The 16448-nt window shown below is 38.8% G+C and overlaps 1 protein-coding gene across 4 annotated transcripts in view; it reads right to left on the bottom strand.

Annotated features, from left to right (window-relative positions):
• CD302 (CD302 molecule) overlaps window positions 1–16448 on the bottom strand; it is a 37552-nt gene that overhangs the window by 4398 nt on the left and 16706 nt on the right. For 2 of the 4 annotated variants that reach the window (XM_039493606.1, XM_039493605.1), the window contains exons 2-5: window positions 14150–14263; window positions 11615–11737; window positions 8813–8986; window positions 3135–3161 (exon numbers count right to left, since the gene is read on the bottom strand). In XM_039493606.1, coding sequence (XP_039349540.1) covers window positions 3135–3161; window positions 8813–8986; window positions 11615–11737; window positions 14150–14263 — 438 coding nt within the window. Of the gene's footprint in view, window positions 1–2379; window positions 2571–3134; window positions 3162–8812; window positions 8987–11614; window positions 11738–14149; window positions 14264–16448 lie in introns of those variants that run through there. The other 2 variants (XM_039493607.1, XM_039493608.1) reach the window with 2 other exon arrangements.

Genomic DNA, 16448 nt, shown 5'->3' with positions numbered 1-16448 from the left:
TCCCAGTTTCTACTCTTCATTTTCCAGAATTCTTTAACCAAATAAATATTCTGAAGTTAAAAAGAAATGAACTGCTCTAGGCATCACACTTTACACATCACTAAAATAATGAATTAACTTCGTTTTGGCAGAAGTATTTTATAGCTGTGTCTTTCCAAGGGATTAATTTAATCGCAAGAGTGGATCAAACATAATGGAAGACCAAGTTACCATTCAGTTTGTGGTATTTTTCTGATCCCTCAGGGGGAAATTACTTGCCAAAATTGTACATTTACAGGTGTCAGGGAATTCAATTTAGAATGTCCTGCTTAGTGCTCATTATAGGAAAACCTGCTCCTCATGTACAGTGTGGGTGTGGGGTTAAAAAAAAAATTATACTAGCACCCACTGATCCTATGCCTTTCTTGACAAACAGAAAGAATCTGCAGTAGTCAAGAGCAAATTCTATTCTCATACCTTAAGTGTCACAAATACTGTGAAAATACAAGAAAAATGGAGCTGTTGCCTAAAGGTGATCATTCTCTCTTTTCAGTCCCCTTATTGCCTACTCAGGGCTTAAGTGGCTCCAAGAGCCTGCCACGGAAGGAGTATCTGCACAAGCTCTGAATAGACCAGCTGACAAGGGGAATTTAGACGCATGATTACATAGATCCATATTAAACCCTCACCTCAGTGTAAATCAAGAGTAACTCCACCCAGGTCAATGGAAGCTACTCCAGATTTACAAAGGTGTAAGGAGAGGATATGGCAGTGGTCACGTTCAACGACAAAGGAACTACTGTCTAAACCCACCCGTGTGAATTCTATTCCCCACAAAAATAGCTACACAAAGCCTGATTATTAGAACTTGCAGCTGAGAAAGTGGGGATGACTTCCATCCTTTGGGCTCAGGAAAAACTAGTACCTTTGATTATTTAAAAATTTAAACTAGTTCAGAAAGTTGTTTGTATCTGATTACAGCCATGGTTTGGTTCAATTGAAATGAGCAGTGACCCAGACATTTTTGAGCAAAACTACTCATTCAATAGGAAGGTTCTATTGGTTTCAGAAGAAAATATCCTGAATCAATCCAGATGCTTCAGAAATACTCCATTCAAGCTTATGTTAACCATTTAGTTCAACCCTCCACAGATAAGAGGGTTTCTGTTCTGTATAAAGTGATAAGCTATTCAGGTTTAAAGGAAGGAAAAAGTAGCTTATTTTAAAAAAATGTTAATTTAATTCTAGTTTTGATTAACTATTATGAACCTTATGCTATTTTGTTAAAATGGGACATTAACTGCCACCAGGTAACAGTGGGTTAACATTTGGCAGACAAGAAAACTTACATAGACATGAGGCAATTTATCTTCTAAGGCAGTCACTTTCTCCATTTTCTTTAATTGTTGTACAGGCCTCCTGACTCAATATTGATCCAATTAGCAAATATTTCATTGAGATAAATATAAAGAAAACTGAATTTCTTTTGAAGAAAATGAACTCAGTGTCCTGGGGATTATGTGATAAAAGTAATGCTGATTCCTGACTTGAAGAGGTTACTATGAGCTCAGATAGGGATGCCCTCTCTTGTATTGCACTACTGAAAATCTTACTCTGCTAAAATGGTAAAATAATTGAAGTCAAGCAAAGTAACATATTTATAAACTGGTTCTGAATATGTATCTTTATGACTAGTTAAGTTACATACTAGTTACTCTTACACGTAGTAGAGCTAGCCCCAGCAAGGGACATTTGTTCCTGACCCCCTAATTTAAGGCTTGTCTCAGTACATAGGATGCCATGTTGCGTTTTTTAAAATGTTTCCTGTTACAAAAATAGTTTTAGCTCACACCTATTTGTACCACACATGGATGAAGGATAATTTTGAAGTGTTTCTTTTTAAAATGTTGTTAACCTGTTGGGGCCTATTCATAGTGGTGACACAACCATGTTAGCTGAAGTCATTTTTATGACAGTTTAAAAACAGTTTCCAAACACAATCCATTTTGAAGTGGAGGTGGGGCCTAAAAAGCACCTTAATTATCCATGCACACGTACAGCCAACAACCCTAGAGATCTGCTTCCCTCATCCTCTGGTCTGAAGACCATCCGTATGTTTTAGGTTGAATAATTTTAGTACATTCTGAATTCTCAGATGATTTAGCAAATGGAGGAGGTAGGTAGAAACTAGGCAGAGGCCAGGATGAGAGTTGTGTCTAGGAAAGGAGAGGGATAAAGCGCCACTTTTTACTTTAAACAAACCCTTTAGGGGTTAGTCATAACCGCTGCAGGTTTGATAAAGAAAAAGGGGATTCCTATCAGTTTAGGGTTACCGTATTTCAGGTTCCCAAAAAAGAGGACACTGTCAAAGGTGGGAGGAGGAGGAGGAGCTGGAGGGGTATGTACACTAGGAAGGGTACCTGGGGGAAGCTGGAGGGGGTACCTGCAGCCTCACTCTCAAGGTAGGGGGCAGCGTCGCTCCCTCTCAGCATGCTGATGCAGGCCCAGGATAGAGTCAGCTGCCTTTGGACCTCTCCCCCTCCCCAGGGATGGGTGCTGGGGCCTAGCTGGGTGGGATCTAACAGCTGTGGCTGCAGGGAAGAGACCAATCAGGGCGTGAAGACAGCTCTTTCTGAGCTGCAATGTCTGCCCGCAAAAATCCCAGACACTGCCTCTTATTTGAAAAAGAATTTTAAAAAAAAAAAAAAAGGTTGTGTCCAGGAAAACCCAGACATATGGTAACCCTATATCAGTTTATTCCTTTATCTATTTTACATCCAAGAGATAAACACGACTAACCATCCAAAGCGCGCTGGAAAATGTCAATCTGTGCAACCCTGAACGACCTCTCTTCTAGCAGTGGGAATTTTACTAACCTCTTGCCTTTTGAAGTTCTAATATAAAGTAATAAAGCTCTTTCCCTTCCTTGTGAAAGCTTAGTCTAATATTATAACAGAATATCAGCTGACATAATATGTATGCACATCACCCAAGATAAGGTAATAGACAAATAAATCAAGATGTGTAGTTCTATAACCAGGAGAAATACAGGGTCTCCTTTTTTGGAAATGGGAGTTGGGAAGCAAGTGAGTGGGGCAGTGAATAACATCCATAAAATGCCTGTAAACTTCAAGCAAAGGTATGCAAACACTCACCTGGTAAGTACTTCTTTTCATATGCAACTATAAGAAAAAAAAGATTTAAAATTAGGTGGTTAGCTTGTTTATTCCATACAAACATGAAACTACTATTTTCAAAGAAAGTTAATTTTCATCACAGTTTTTGATGTGTAAGCAATTGAGGGAAGAATGCATTCTCCGAGGAAAAAGTTTACTTAACTGTATTAATAAAAAACGATGGTCCCACCACTCATGCAGATGTCCATGAAGTTAACAGAAAATGCAGAATAAGGTAACGTAAGTGTGGATGAGGAGAGATATCATTTAAGTGTGAAACTAGGAGCCAGACTCTAATATCACTTCTATGACTGGCTCCTCTATGTCCTCAGTCAAGTCACTTTGGCTCCCATCTACGCCACAGGCCTTATTCTTCTCATTCGTCAGAGTAAGTGTCTTGCCTTCAACAGTTACTCCTAATCTGCACTGGTAAGAGAAGAGGACTAGGATCCTGTAAGTACAACTTTGTTTTTATAACCAGGTTGTGACATGCTCATCTGACTTGGTTGCAACAAACATAGCTGCCAAGTGTCAACACTGAACTTTTTTTTTTTCCCCACAACACACTGATGCATCTACATGGTTCCACATCCACATCACTTATGTTTCTAAAACTAACTGCAGCATAATGTATTATCATTGTAGTAGATTAGAGGCTATTGTAATTCCTGTTAATATATGGTTCTTCAATAAGGATTTTGAGACAGTAACACAGCAAACTCATGTTTTTAGATATATTGTGTTGTCTTCTAGAAAACTGAACTACTATACAAAAAAGGATCACCCACAACCAGACATCCTGACAGTAATGGTAGGGTAAGGCTACAGAGAGATCTCTAACGTAAGCATGAACACTCCTTCTCTGTGGCTTCCCTTAGACTGAAATTATATGCACAGTCATGTGATTAGATAAATTCTCTCTGCAAGCTATTCAAGGGGTCAATAATTCAGATAATTATCAGTAAATCAGAAAAACAATAGCTTTTATAGTCCACAAGACTTGTGGCTTGTCTTCATTTAAAATGCTACAGCTGTACTGATGCAGCTGCACCGCTGTAGCACTTCAGTGTAGACACTGTCTACACTGATGGGAGAGATTCTCCTGTCGGCATAGGTAAGGGGCGGTAGCTAGGTCAGTGGAAGAATACTTCTGTCCACTTGTCTATACAGGGATGTAGGTTGGCTTAACTACACCTCTTGGGGGCGTGGATTTTTCCACACCCCTAACCAATGTAACTAAATGGAACTAATTTTTTATTGTAGATCAGGCCTTGGCCAAAGCAGAGTGCTGGAAAACAACCCATAACCAGCCCAAAGGAGAGAGAGGAATAGGGTTCCTGGAAGAATTGTTTATATTATAGTACCATTAAAGTCTATTTTTAAGCATATTGTGAAATCTAGTCTATTAATTGTTAAAGACCAAACACACAGTGAAACAAAATTATTAAAAACATAGTTATGGGGATGTGGCTAAGGCAGCAAACAAGATAGTGGCTTAATCCAGCTCTCTGCAATAAACGGCAGTGGGGGAATAAATGAAAGTTATATAAACGGAACCCTGAACCCACAGCTCCATGCCTTACATTTGAGTAACCATCAGTGGAGCAAGCTTTGAAAAGCAGGGGGGGGGGGGGGAAGGGTGAAGAGAGCTGACAGATCCCAGTCCCACAGAGCAGCATTGGTGGGAGAAAAATTGAGCAACTGAATCCAGTGCCATCAGCTTGCAGAACATATTTAAAAATGACTCTGCAAGCCCAGAGATACTGAACTGGACCCTCATTACCCTGTAAAGAGACAGGGGTGAGTGCAGCAAAATTTAAAAAAATCAAAATAACTTGTACTATTGTGGCTGGGAAAGGAAGCGTGGCAGAGGCCATTCTGGAAAGAGCAGGCAAATAGAAGTGTGGCAAGAGGCATCTTGAGAGAGAAGCAACTAGTAAGAAGGAAAGACAAGAAGATCTAGATGTCTGTGAAAGGAAAGATCTTCCAATAGAAAGATCTGTTCCCCCCAAAACAAAGACATGGCTACTAAAGAGAGTAAATTCCCCTCTAGCAAATTATGAAGGCAGGTGGAGAAAGACCAGTCACTATCTAACCTGAAGGACCTGCTCTTAAAAACAAAAAAGGATGAATATGGAGATGAGGGAAGAGTTCCAGGCTTACAAGAAAGAAATAAAAAATGAAGTTAATGATATGAATGGGAAAATATCAGATGTGGAAACAGGATTAATCAAGCAATTGGACAGCACTACTAACCTAAATGAAAGAAATAACTGAGAGGAGGAAAGAGAAGAAAAGAAAAAAAACAGAATTAAAGATGGAGGACATGGAAAATACAGAACACAGGAAGAAAGCAAGGCTTAACAGTATTCCAGAGGAGACTGAAGGGAGAAATCTGGTCACACTGGATGATATTTTCCACGACATATTAAAATCAGCAAATAAAGTATGATACATTGCAGGGGAATGAGATTCCTTATTTGTGGAAAGATACAACAATTGTGGCATTCCTAAAAAAGGAAAAGATCTTACCAATTGCGCATCATAACACCTATTTATTTAATTAATGAGGATGCTAAAAGTAAAGAAGGTGTTAGCAAACAGATACTGGGTATGTCTGCAGCTGGCCTAGGTGAGCTGATTTGGGCTCATGGGGCTTTAGCCCTGAAGCCCAAGACTGCTATGTAGACCTTTTTTTGGGGGGGGGGGGCAGGGGGAAGGAGTGAGGGGGAAGGGGTCCCAGACCTTGGGCTCCACCCAAGCCTGAACATCTACACAGCAATTTTTATAGCCCCGCAGCCCAAGACCTGAGAGCCCAAGACAGCTGACCCAGATCAGCCATGGGTGTTTAATTGCTGTGCAGTCATACCCTGAGTGTCATCTTGCCCAAATATGTTCTGCTGGACCAGTGTGGATTTGTTGTTCAAAGGAATATCTGATATCAGAACTCTGAATTGAACTATAATGTTTATTCCAGTAATTCTTCCCGTGTGCTACTTTCTTTGGATGTTGAGAAAGCCTTCGACTGTCTGGAACGGGAGCACCTCAGACAGATTTTCGAAATCAGTGTTATAGGGGCATGTCGGCACTAAATACTCATCCTCGAGCATCTGCTTTGGTTAATGGTCATCAATCCCCTCCTTTTAATTTGTTCAGGGATATGAGTCAGGACTGCCTGTTATCCCCCCGTTGTTTTCTTTGGCAATGGAGCCATTTGCAATAAAGCAGAGGTCTCAAAGTCCCAGCCAGAGAACCTCCCCACTGCGGCCGGGGAGGAAAGACACATGCAGCCACAATGCCGGCAATGTCTGCTGTAGGCACCGCCCCCCACAGCTCCCATTGGCTGGGGGAGAGGGACAGAAATACCATCACTAGTCACCGGGCAGAGGCAGCCATGGAGGCAGCATCATTAGTTGCCAGGCAGAGTCAGCCATGGAGGCAGCATCATTTTTTCCCCCACAATGAACATAAACAAGTCAAAATACCAAACACAACTATCTGATGCACACCTTGCTGAAATCCTGAAGGTTTTAACTGCTCAGTCACTGAGGCCAAACATCAAAAAACTGACAGAACTGAAGCGTTGCCAGGTGTCTGGCAAGCGAAGAATTGTATAAAGGTGTATGACAGTTTTATTATTTCTAAGAAATTCAAAATTAAAAAAATATATATAAAAATTTTCTTTTCTGAACACCATCTTCAGTGACATTATTGGCCTGCTGGTAGGATTTGAGGACTGGCACTGGCCCTAAGGTATACTGAGTTTGAGAGCCCTGCAACAAAGGTAAGAAGTACCCCCCGGGTAAAGGGCATCAAAACATCTTCTGGATTAGAACACAAAATAGCTCTGCACATGGACAATGTCTTGTTATATTTGCAGGAGTCAGAAGCCTTGTTAAAAGTTACATAACAATTGACTTTGGAACTTAGGTAGGTATCAGGCTTCAAAATAAACTACAATAAATCTGAAATTTTAGGAATTAATATTCCCAAAAAGCTCAAAACAAACTGTGGTGAGCTACATAAATTTAAATTGATAAAGGAATCTTTAAAACGTGTAGGTGTAAATATTGTGGAGAAACATAAAAAAAATCTCTTTAAGTGAAATTAGCCTCCAGTGTGGAATAATATAATAAACCTCTTGGAGGAATGGAACAAACAAAATTTCTTGGCTACTCAGGATAGCCTCAATAAAAATGAATGTCCTTCAAAAATTATTTTTGTTTCAGCGCATCCCTGTTGGTATCCCTGATATTACATTAGGGACATGGCAGGATATTCTATTAAAATGCACAAGGAAACATAAAAGACAAAGGGTGATTTCAAAAAGTTCTGTATAAACCTACAAAGCGGGATGGACTAGCTTCCCTAATTTGGCATGTTATTGTTATACATCACAGTTAAAAGATGTGATCAAGTAGATTAACAATAAACATCAAAACAGTGCATAAAACTCAAACAAGAATGGAGCCCAAATACAGCTATTCATAGTAGTTGGTGACTCAGAAAGAAATTTAAATAACCAAAAATAAAAAGTCACCCATTCTTCCAGGCCACCATAGCGCTTTTGGATAAATTTTCTAATTTCTTGTTGCCAAGGCGCTCGCTCTCAGCTGTTTCCATTATCAATCAGAAATTTATCCCAAAGAAATATCAAAGTGTCTATTAATTGTGGATAAGAACTGACATTACTGAATTCAGAGTTCTGTTCCTGAGTCCTGATTTGAAATCATATCAATGGTATGTAATATAGAAAATAACATAACAATCCCATATTTTCAGTATTTACAAGTCAAACATTGTATTGTTAAATCAGGATACAAGGCAGCTCTAACTAGAGCGCCTCAACTACAGTTGAGGAGCTGACCCAGGAGGAAGCTGGAACAAAAGGTTTAATTTCTAAGATATATACAATTTTGATGGAAAAAGATGTAGATAAGAAAACAACCCAGATGAAAAGTTAGGAGAAAGATTTGGACAAAAATCAATCTGGATGTATACATGGGAAAGGTGATAAACATCTTTAATTTGGGTAGCTCATTAAGAAAATTTGTATCAATTATTGTATAGATGGCATTTGACTCCAGTTAAGAGCCATCTACTAGGGAGATGCTATTAGAGGGGTTTTCTGTGGGAGGGGCTGTTTTGGGAAAGTGGAACATAGTTGCACATGTAGTGGTTGTGTCTAGGAATGATATGATTTTGGGAGGAATTTAAAGAGATTCATTTTATGACAAATTGCCAGCTTTCTGGAGATCCCCTGTCGTGCTTACTGAATGCTCCTGTAGAGGATCTGCATTTTAAAAAAAGGACAAATTATTTATTTTCTATTGTTAGCAACTAGACTCTGTATTGTGCACTACTGGAAAAATATGACCTCTTCACACCAAGTATGTACCAAAGAGAAGTGCCGAAAAGAGAACAGAAATTTGGTCATATTTTCTAGTGTACTCAGAGGAGGAGGGCTCTCAAGCTAGCAAGCCAAAATGCCACGTTCTTTGAATATTAACCTGATCCTGAACAAGTAATGTACAGTGTAATATGTTAACGTTTTATTGTAACTTTGCCATAATCAAAAGTTTAAAATGTGTTTGTGTGTCTGTCTGTACAGAGAAAGAAGGAGAGAGTCTTGTGATGTAGACCCACATTGTACTTACAGGCTGTTTTACAAAGGATCCCTGTCAGAGGAAGATCTTCACAACTGATTTTTTTCCATTCCCCAGACTTAGTGTACATAGAAGCACATGTGTTCAGGAGATCCTCATTGCTCTCCTCTTCAATCCAATTGGTAAATTTCATTTCCGATTTGTCAAACCATTTAAAAGCATCATCTGTGATTGAAGGAATTATACATTGTCATTCATGCAAAAACAGTTTTTATACTTACAAATCAAATGGAATAATTGAATTTAAAAGAAAACTGAACATTTTGAAGTTATTGATACTTTTAACAGGCTGCATCCTGGCAACATGCGTCAAATCCAGTGCAGTGAGAGATGCAGTTCATGTCCAACATATGCTCTCAAGACCTTCTTGGACAAGAGAAATTCTGCCAACATACACCAGGCTGTCATTTGGACCAGATCACGCTTCAGGACACTTGTTACTGCTCCTTTCTCAAAGAATATACTCATTGCTTCCATCCTTTTGCATGCCATAGTAAGATTATAATTTCTACACAAATTGCTTACACTGCTGCTTACATATTAGCTTTGAAGCTTTTCCTGTCTTCCTCTTTGTGAACATGGGAAAGATTTTATGTCAGGACCAGGAGCTCTTTAATATACACTATTCTCCAGATCACAAGCTCAGTCTTTAGCCTGTCCTCAGCCCGCTGGTAATTTACAAAACTCCTAAAACCAGTAGAATGATTCTTTAGGACTAGGGACATCAAAATGATCATTAATCTAAATAAACTAATAATGTCAAACTCTCCTTGATGTAGGAAATGGACTTGATAATCCACACGATGGAGCCTGTAGATTTTATCATGAACAGAAGTCACACACCAGTGTCCCAGCCCAGAGAGATTTTTGAGGTTTGTAGTATCTTCATGGAAGCTTCCACCAAAGAAAATAAGCACAGCAAAGGAGGAGATAAAAAGAATCCTGACAAAAATGAATATTTTCCATGCAGGGACACAGTGAGAATCCTGGTATTAGGAAGTCCAGAGGAGGAAGGCTGGTCTCATGGTTAAGGTGCCAAACTTTGGCTCAGGCATCTGGGTTACATTCCCTGCCAGACTTAATGTGTGACATTGGGGGCATGTCACATTTTCTCCCTGTTATTCAATTTCCCATCTGTATAATTGGAATAATAAATCCAGCAATATTGTTACTTCTGAACTCCGCTTTAAACAAGTATGTAATAATGAGCCTCGGATTCTGACATAAAACTGATTTTCTTAGATATGCAGAAGAAAAATAAATCAGGATTTTATTAAAAAGACACAGACACGTTTTATATCCCTACTTCGCTCCCCTAATGAAAGTAACTTTGGGCTCTTAGGGTACAGTGCTTGGGACCCAAGAAAGAGGGATCTAAATGATCATAATCTGTAATTTAATAAATATTAGTCATCCCTCAGCAAGCAGTTCAAGGCCACATCAAGAAAGAGGCACATCATAAGGAGATGGCCACACATATAGGCTAGAACAGAACACAACTTATGTAATAGAAAAACATATTACGCAAAGTAGTAGAAAACTTAAAAAGAATTAACCTTATCTTTTGCTGTTGTTCTGGGGCAAGGACAACATTCCCCATGCTTAATAAAAGCCAAGATTTTTCCATGCTGATTAGGCCTCAACTGGAGTATCGTGTCCAGTTTTGGGTGCCACATTTCAGGAAAGATGTGAACAAATTGGAGAAAGTCCAGAGAAGAGCAACAAAAATGATTAAAGGTCTAGAAAACATGACCTATGAGAGAAGATTGAAAATACTGGGTTTGTTTAGTCTGGAGAAGAGAAGACTGAGAGGGGACATGATAACTATTTTCAAGTACATAAAAGGTTGTTACAAGGAGGAAAGGATAAAAATTGTTCTCTTTAACCTCTGAAGATAGGACAAGAAGCAATGGGCTTAAATTGCAGCAAGGTCAGTTTAGGTTGTACATTAGGAAAAACTTCCTAGTGGTTGGGTGGTTAAGATCTGGAATAAATTGTCTAGGGAGGTTGTGGAATCTCCATCACTGGAGATTTTTAAGAGAAGGTTAGACAAATATCGGTAAGGGATGGTCTAGATAATGCTTAGTCCTGCTGTGAGTGCAGAGGACTGCACTCGATGATCACTTGAGGTCCCCTCCAGTCCTACAATTCTATGATTCAAGATCTCTAGCAAAATCATGTTCCTCTCTCTGGGCTAAATTCTGTTCTCAGATATGTAAAGTCAAAATAATCCATTAATTTCAATGTTGTTACTCCAGATTTACATAGTGTATCTGAAGTTAGTACGTATATACAAAGAGACAAATTTTATTTACAGTTTTTTTAGCTATTGATGTGAATGGAGAAAAGCAAGCAAGAGTGTTTCTATAACTACGCAAACACCACATAAAGATGTTTGTAACCATTATCTGTGAAAGTGAATATTGGTCTTGTCAAAATTGTCAGACTGAAAGACCTGGAAATAATCCTATATTTATCCTCCACACAGGTATAGCACAGATAGCAGCAATATACAACCTTCCACGTAGTTCTCTACTGACACGTCTCAACCCTGATTTGGAGGGACTATCTAGGGCTGAGAGATTAGTTACGTGTCTGTTCTCATTCAATCCCAGATATTGTCAACAACAGTTCTGATTAGCATGGCAATTGTTTTTTTGGATGTGGACACCTTTTCAATAAGAACTGAACTGAGACTGCCATATAATTTAATAATTCCACCACAAAGACCTGCATTTTCTGCAGTTAATAGAGACAAAGTATTAGGATATCAACAAGGTAGTTCTCGCTTACCGTCTGTGTCAAAGAACATGCCCAGTGAAATATAATCAGGGCCTTGCCAGTGATTTTTGAATGTTTCTTGTATAAAGGTATTCTCCTCTTTATTTTTTATACTAATAATGTCTGCTCCAGAAGCTGTATTTGAAAAAAAAAATCCCCCTATAAATCTAAGTTTGAAAGCACGTTTCATGCAACAGAAGTGAAACAACTATAAATACTATATTAAAAGCATCTTAACATACTGACCCACCCAGTAACCAATCAATTGTGTACATACATTAACCACATCTCAGCAGTGCAATGACAGACTGACAGGATATACAATGCATTCACATAGTGTCATATAAATGCCATTTATGATGTTAGCGAACGCACAGGTATTTAGACATTTAAGTATGTAATCTTGAAAAAAAAATCTAAACAATTTAGATAATTTAATTAGATCAAAGAGTTGATTTATAGTCTTTTTCCCTTGATATGTCTCAGATTTTGTACTCAATTTGAATACACTGACTACCAGTGGATCATTCAAAAGAAACACAAAATTTAGGCTCTTTTGTTATTTACACTATCATCATATCATTTACATGCTGTTTGCAATACAAATCTCTTTAAAATACTAATGAGCTATGGGAAAAGATCTTCACATACACATAAGTAAGCCCAACCCTTTTGGTTTAATACATAAATACTACTCTGAAATAGCTAAAAGTTGGAACTGTATTCTGCTTCAGAAATTCCTTGTCAGTGCTCAGCTGATTTTTCCTTTGTAAGATAAGACTTAATATAAAATAAAATGAAGAATAGTAAATTGAATGTTAAAAAAAATGTTGAATAGCTGATTATATTTAAGGCTACCAGAATGTCACAGAGGTCATGGATTCTGTGACCTCCGTGACATTGGGGCCCCGCAGAAGCCCAGCTGCCACGGCAGTGGGGGACCCCCCAGAGCTCTCAGCTGCAGCAGTGGGGAGCCCCCTCAGCTCCTAGCCCCATGGTCGGGGTGCCTTCCAGGCATGGGGCAGGAGTGGGGGGCCACAGCTCCCTGCCGCTGCATTCAGTGGGGAAGGGTGATGGACCTTCCTCCCTCCCCATTTTGTCAGGGATGTTTTTAGTAAAAGTCAGGGACTAGTCATGGCTTCTGTGAATTTTGGTTATTGCCTGTGACCTGTCCATGAGTTTTACTAAAAATATCCATAACAAAATCATAACCTTAATCATGTTCCATTTGAAGCCACTGGGAATTTTCCCATTCCCATTATCAAGTATATGACTGAACCAAAAATGGCAAGAAAACCAAAGTAATCTTCCATTTAAAACAAAAAAATAATAAACTATGTCCCTACGGAAAAAGTGATATAATATGCAAGCAATTACGGACAGTCTCTTTAATCATATATTCCAGGTTACAATGGTGGAGATGTCAGTTCAGTTTATATTGTTTTTACTTTCACTACCATTGAAAGAAAATGATGGTATTCTAGAGGAAGGAACTATTATTAGTTTGTGGCTTTAAGTCCTCGCCCTGTGGCAAGGAGAGGATGTGGACATGCACTGTTCTGGCAACAATACATGAGGCAGGCACAATGCTTCTGGGAATGCTGCAGAGGAAAGCCCACTACACCATGTTACAGAGTGCAGCATGAGCTCGGCTTAGCTGGCAGGGTAATGGTTTCTTTTTCCCTCCCCACAGGAGAATCGAACAACACCTGTGTCTTCATTAGACTCTGCTGGTCTTCCTGTCCTAAGAGCAGTACCATGAATTTGCCTAGCTGTGAATGGGGGCTGGGATGGGGCGGGACAGGGGATTAGGGAAGACTCCTTGCACCTCCTCTGCCGTGCATCCCAGAATGGCTAAAAGAAGAATATAGACTGAAATTTTAAAGGTATGTCTATGATTTTTTACTGTGAGGGAAAAGCAGTAATGAAAAAATGAGAGAATGATAGTCACTTCCAGACTTTACAGAGAATACTGAGGCAAGGACTCGGGTCCAGGGTGACCTGGTGAGATACTATATATGTTTAACAGCAAAAATTGTGGTAATCTCTTGTCTAACAAGGATATGGAAGTGTTTCCAGAGTATCTAACTGCCACTGCAGCCTCCATTCTCAGATAAACACCAGTACAACTTGAAGAACATTTGGAAGCTCATCCACTGAGGTGAAGTTTTAAAAAAGTAGTTGCTCTACTACCATATTTTGACTATTGAGAAAGTCCTGGGTGACAGTAAAAACTCTGCTGAAGTCAGCTTAAATCACCAGAAACACAGGATTGGCTGTATTGGATTAGACCAGACCAGTAACTAGTACTTGGTGCTTCAAAGAAAGACAAAAAATGCATTTAGCCAAATGTACAACGTTCTGCCATACAAGGGAAATTTCTTTCCTGATCCCCTTGGGTTCTCCAAAATGATGTTTGTTTACCTTTATTATTTTAGCTTGTTTAATAACAATAATGTCTTAAAATAATACAGTTATTCATTAAATGCAACCACAGTACATATCTCTTAATAATGCATCAGAAATAAAAGAGATGGATTACAGTACCATTGTTTTTACAGAGATTTCTGGCTTCATCAATATTGTCCAATTCCTCTAATGTGCCTTGAAGAAAAATATAGCAGCTATTTCTAAATGGAATCCAAGTAGAGGAAGGGCACTCTACACAGAGAAGAACAAATATCATTATTCTAAACACTAAATAGTAGTATGGTGGTTGTTATGAAGAATTTGTTTCAAATGGTGATTTAGATGAAAAGAAAAATAATACAGTTTATCTTTCTGGATTGTATGCATCTCTGATGGAGCATGAAAACAATTAAATATTAATAAATATCTGGAGTAAAAATAAATACAATATTCTTAAGACTCTAATTTAACAGGTCAGATGAAGAACAAATACAGGACATGAGGATGTGTGATATAGCAGAGAAATCAGACACACAAAAGATTCATTAGATCACTTACCCATCCTCTAGCTAGTATTCTGCTTTTTAGAGTTTATTCTCCAGTAATTTGGCCAATATAATTGTTAAGGTCTCCAGTAGAAGGAAGGCCTTCCACCATTCCCTTGGGATATTCTGGACATATCTCACAGATATCACTGCGAAGGGCTATCTTTTTGTTCTGTTTGTACAACACCAGCACAATAGGGTCCTGGTCCACAATTAGGGCTCCCAGGTGTTACAGTAATACAAATAAACACTAACAGTTAGGAGATTTCCCTTATATTCAGTTTAATTTGTCCTTTGCTTTTTTCTAGGTATTTATAAAGAGCCCATCACCATGATATTTATTTATCCCATTACTCTGAACTAGATAACCTTGGACCACTCTAAACGATTCATCTTGCTCACTTGTGTTTACACCCTTTGAATACTAGGTGGTAGCAAAATATTTGCCCTTTTACTCATCTGAACAAGTTATATGTATTAATTTACTCTTTCATCACAAGTCAATTCCTTCATCCTTTTAGCTATTTTTATTGCATTTTCTGGAATTTCCTCCACTTTATCATCTTCTTTCAGGTAGTGAGGTACCTAAAACTCAGAGTAATCTGGGAGTGATTTCATCAGTACCAAACAGAGAACAACTCTCACCTCCCAGTTAAGTGATTCCTCTGTCTGTGCAGCACAAAGTTGTAGTGACTCTGTTTTTTGTCAACACTTTTGTTTTTGGAACACTATATGCTCTTTTACTACCCACTCTTGCCCTTTACCTCTCTTACAGCATTTCAGCTTACCAGTTATTTTCCATAAGAGCGCAGGAAAAGAGAAATAAATTCAGTAAGAAAATATGTAGTTGGGGGACACACTATATAACTCCTACTTGACGGCTCAATGAGCAGGAAGGAGAAAAGAAAAGACAGACTTGACAACTAACCAGAACAATATATTTTCATTCTGAAAGTAGTTTCTTCCGCTAGTCTGTGCCTCCTCTCACTAGTGTTTCCAAACCCATCTAACTTAATCATGTCCCTTTAGTAATTACAAAAAGATGTGTGATTCTGAAGAATCAAAGCCAGCATTCCTGTTTATTACCTTCTATGAACCTATTTTGGTCTGTCTACCTAGCAACACAGACCATCAGGAATTATTAACCGAGCACTCTGCTCTCTGCATTGAATAGGGAATTCAATTCAAGGATGCATCCTCATATTCAAAGTCCTCTATTGGAATGGCCTTAGCTACCAGAGAGATCACTTATCCCTCCATGACAATGACCTCCAATGACAGGAACATTCCAATGAAATTGTTGACCAAAACGGTGAGGCTTGTGAAAGCAGAAGGTAGAGTTTCACAGGAGCTGGACCTAGAACATGGAACTTATTCCCGCATGTGGCAAATTGGCTGAAAATACAGTAAAGAACAAAATTATCAGACACACAGATCAACAGAATATGTTGGAGAAGAGTCAGCATAACTTTTGTAAAGAGAAGTGATCCCTCACCAATCTATTAGAATTCTTTAAGGGATTTCACAAACATGTGGACAAGGATGATCCAGAGGATATAGTGTACTTGGACTTTCAAAAAGTCTTTGACAAAGTCCCTCACCAAAGGCTCTTAAGCAAACTAAGCAGTTATGGGGTAGGAGACCAGGTCCCTGCTTGATCTGTAACTGGTTAAAAGATAGGAAACAAAGTAAACGGTCAGTTTTCACAATTGATAAATTGATAGATAGCAGGGTCTTGGGATCTGTGCTGTTCAACATGCTCATAAATTATCTCGGAAGGGGAGTGAACAGTGAGGTGGTAAAGTTTGCAGACAATACAAATTACTCAAGATATTTAAGTCCAAAGATGACCGAGAAGAGTTACAAAGGGATCTCACAAAACTGGGTTACTA

Source organism: Mauremys reevesii, linkage group 11 (genome assembly GCF_016161935.1).
Source record: "Mauremys reevesii isolate NIE-2019 linkage group 11, ASM1616193v1, whole genome shotgun sequence".
NCBI classification, from domain to species: domain Eukaryota; kingdom Metazoa; phylum Chordata; order Testudines; family Geoemydidae; genus Mauremys; species Mauremys reevesii.
This window is presented reverse-complemented; position numbering and strand designations above follow the sequence as displayed.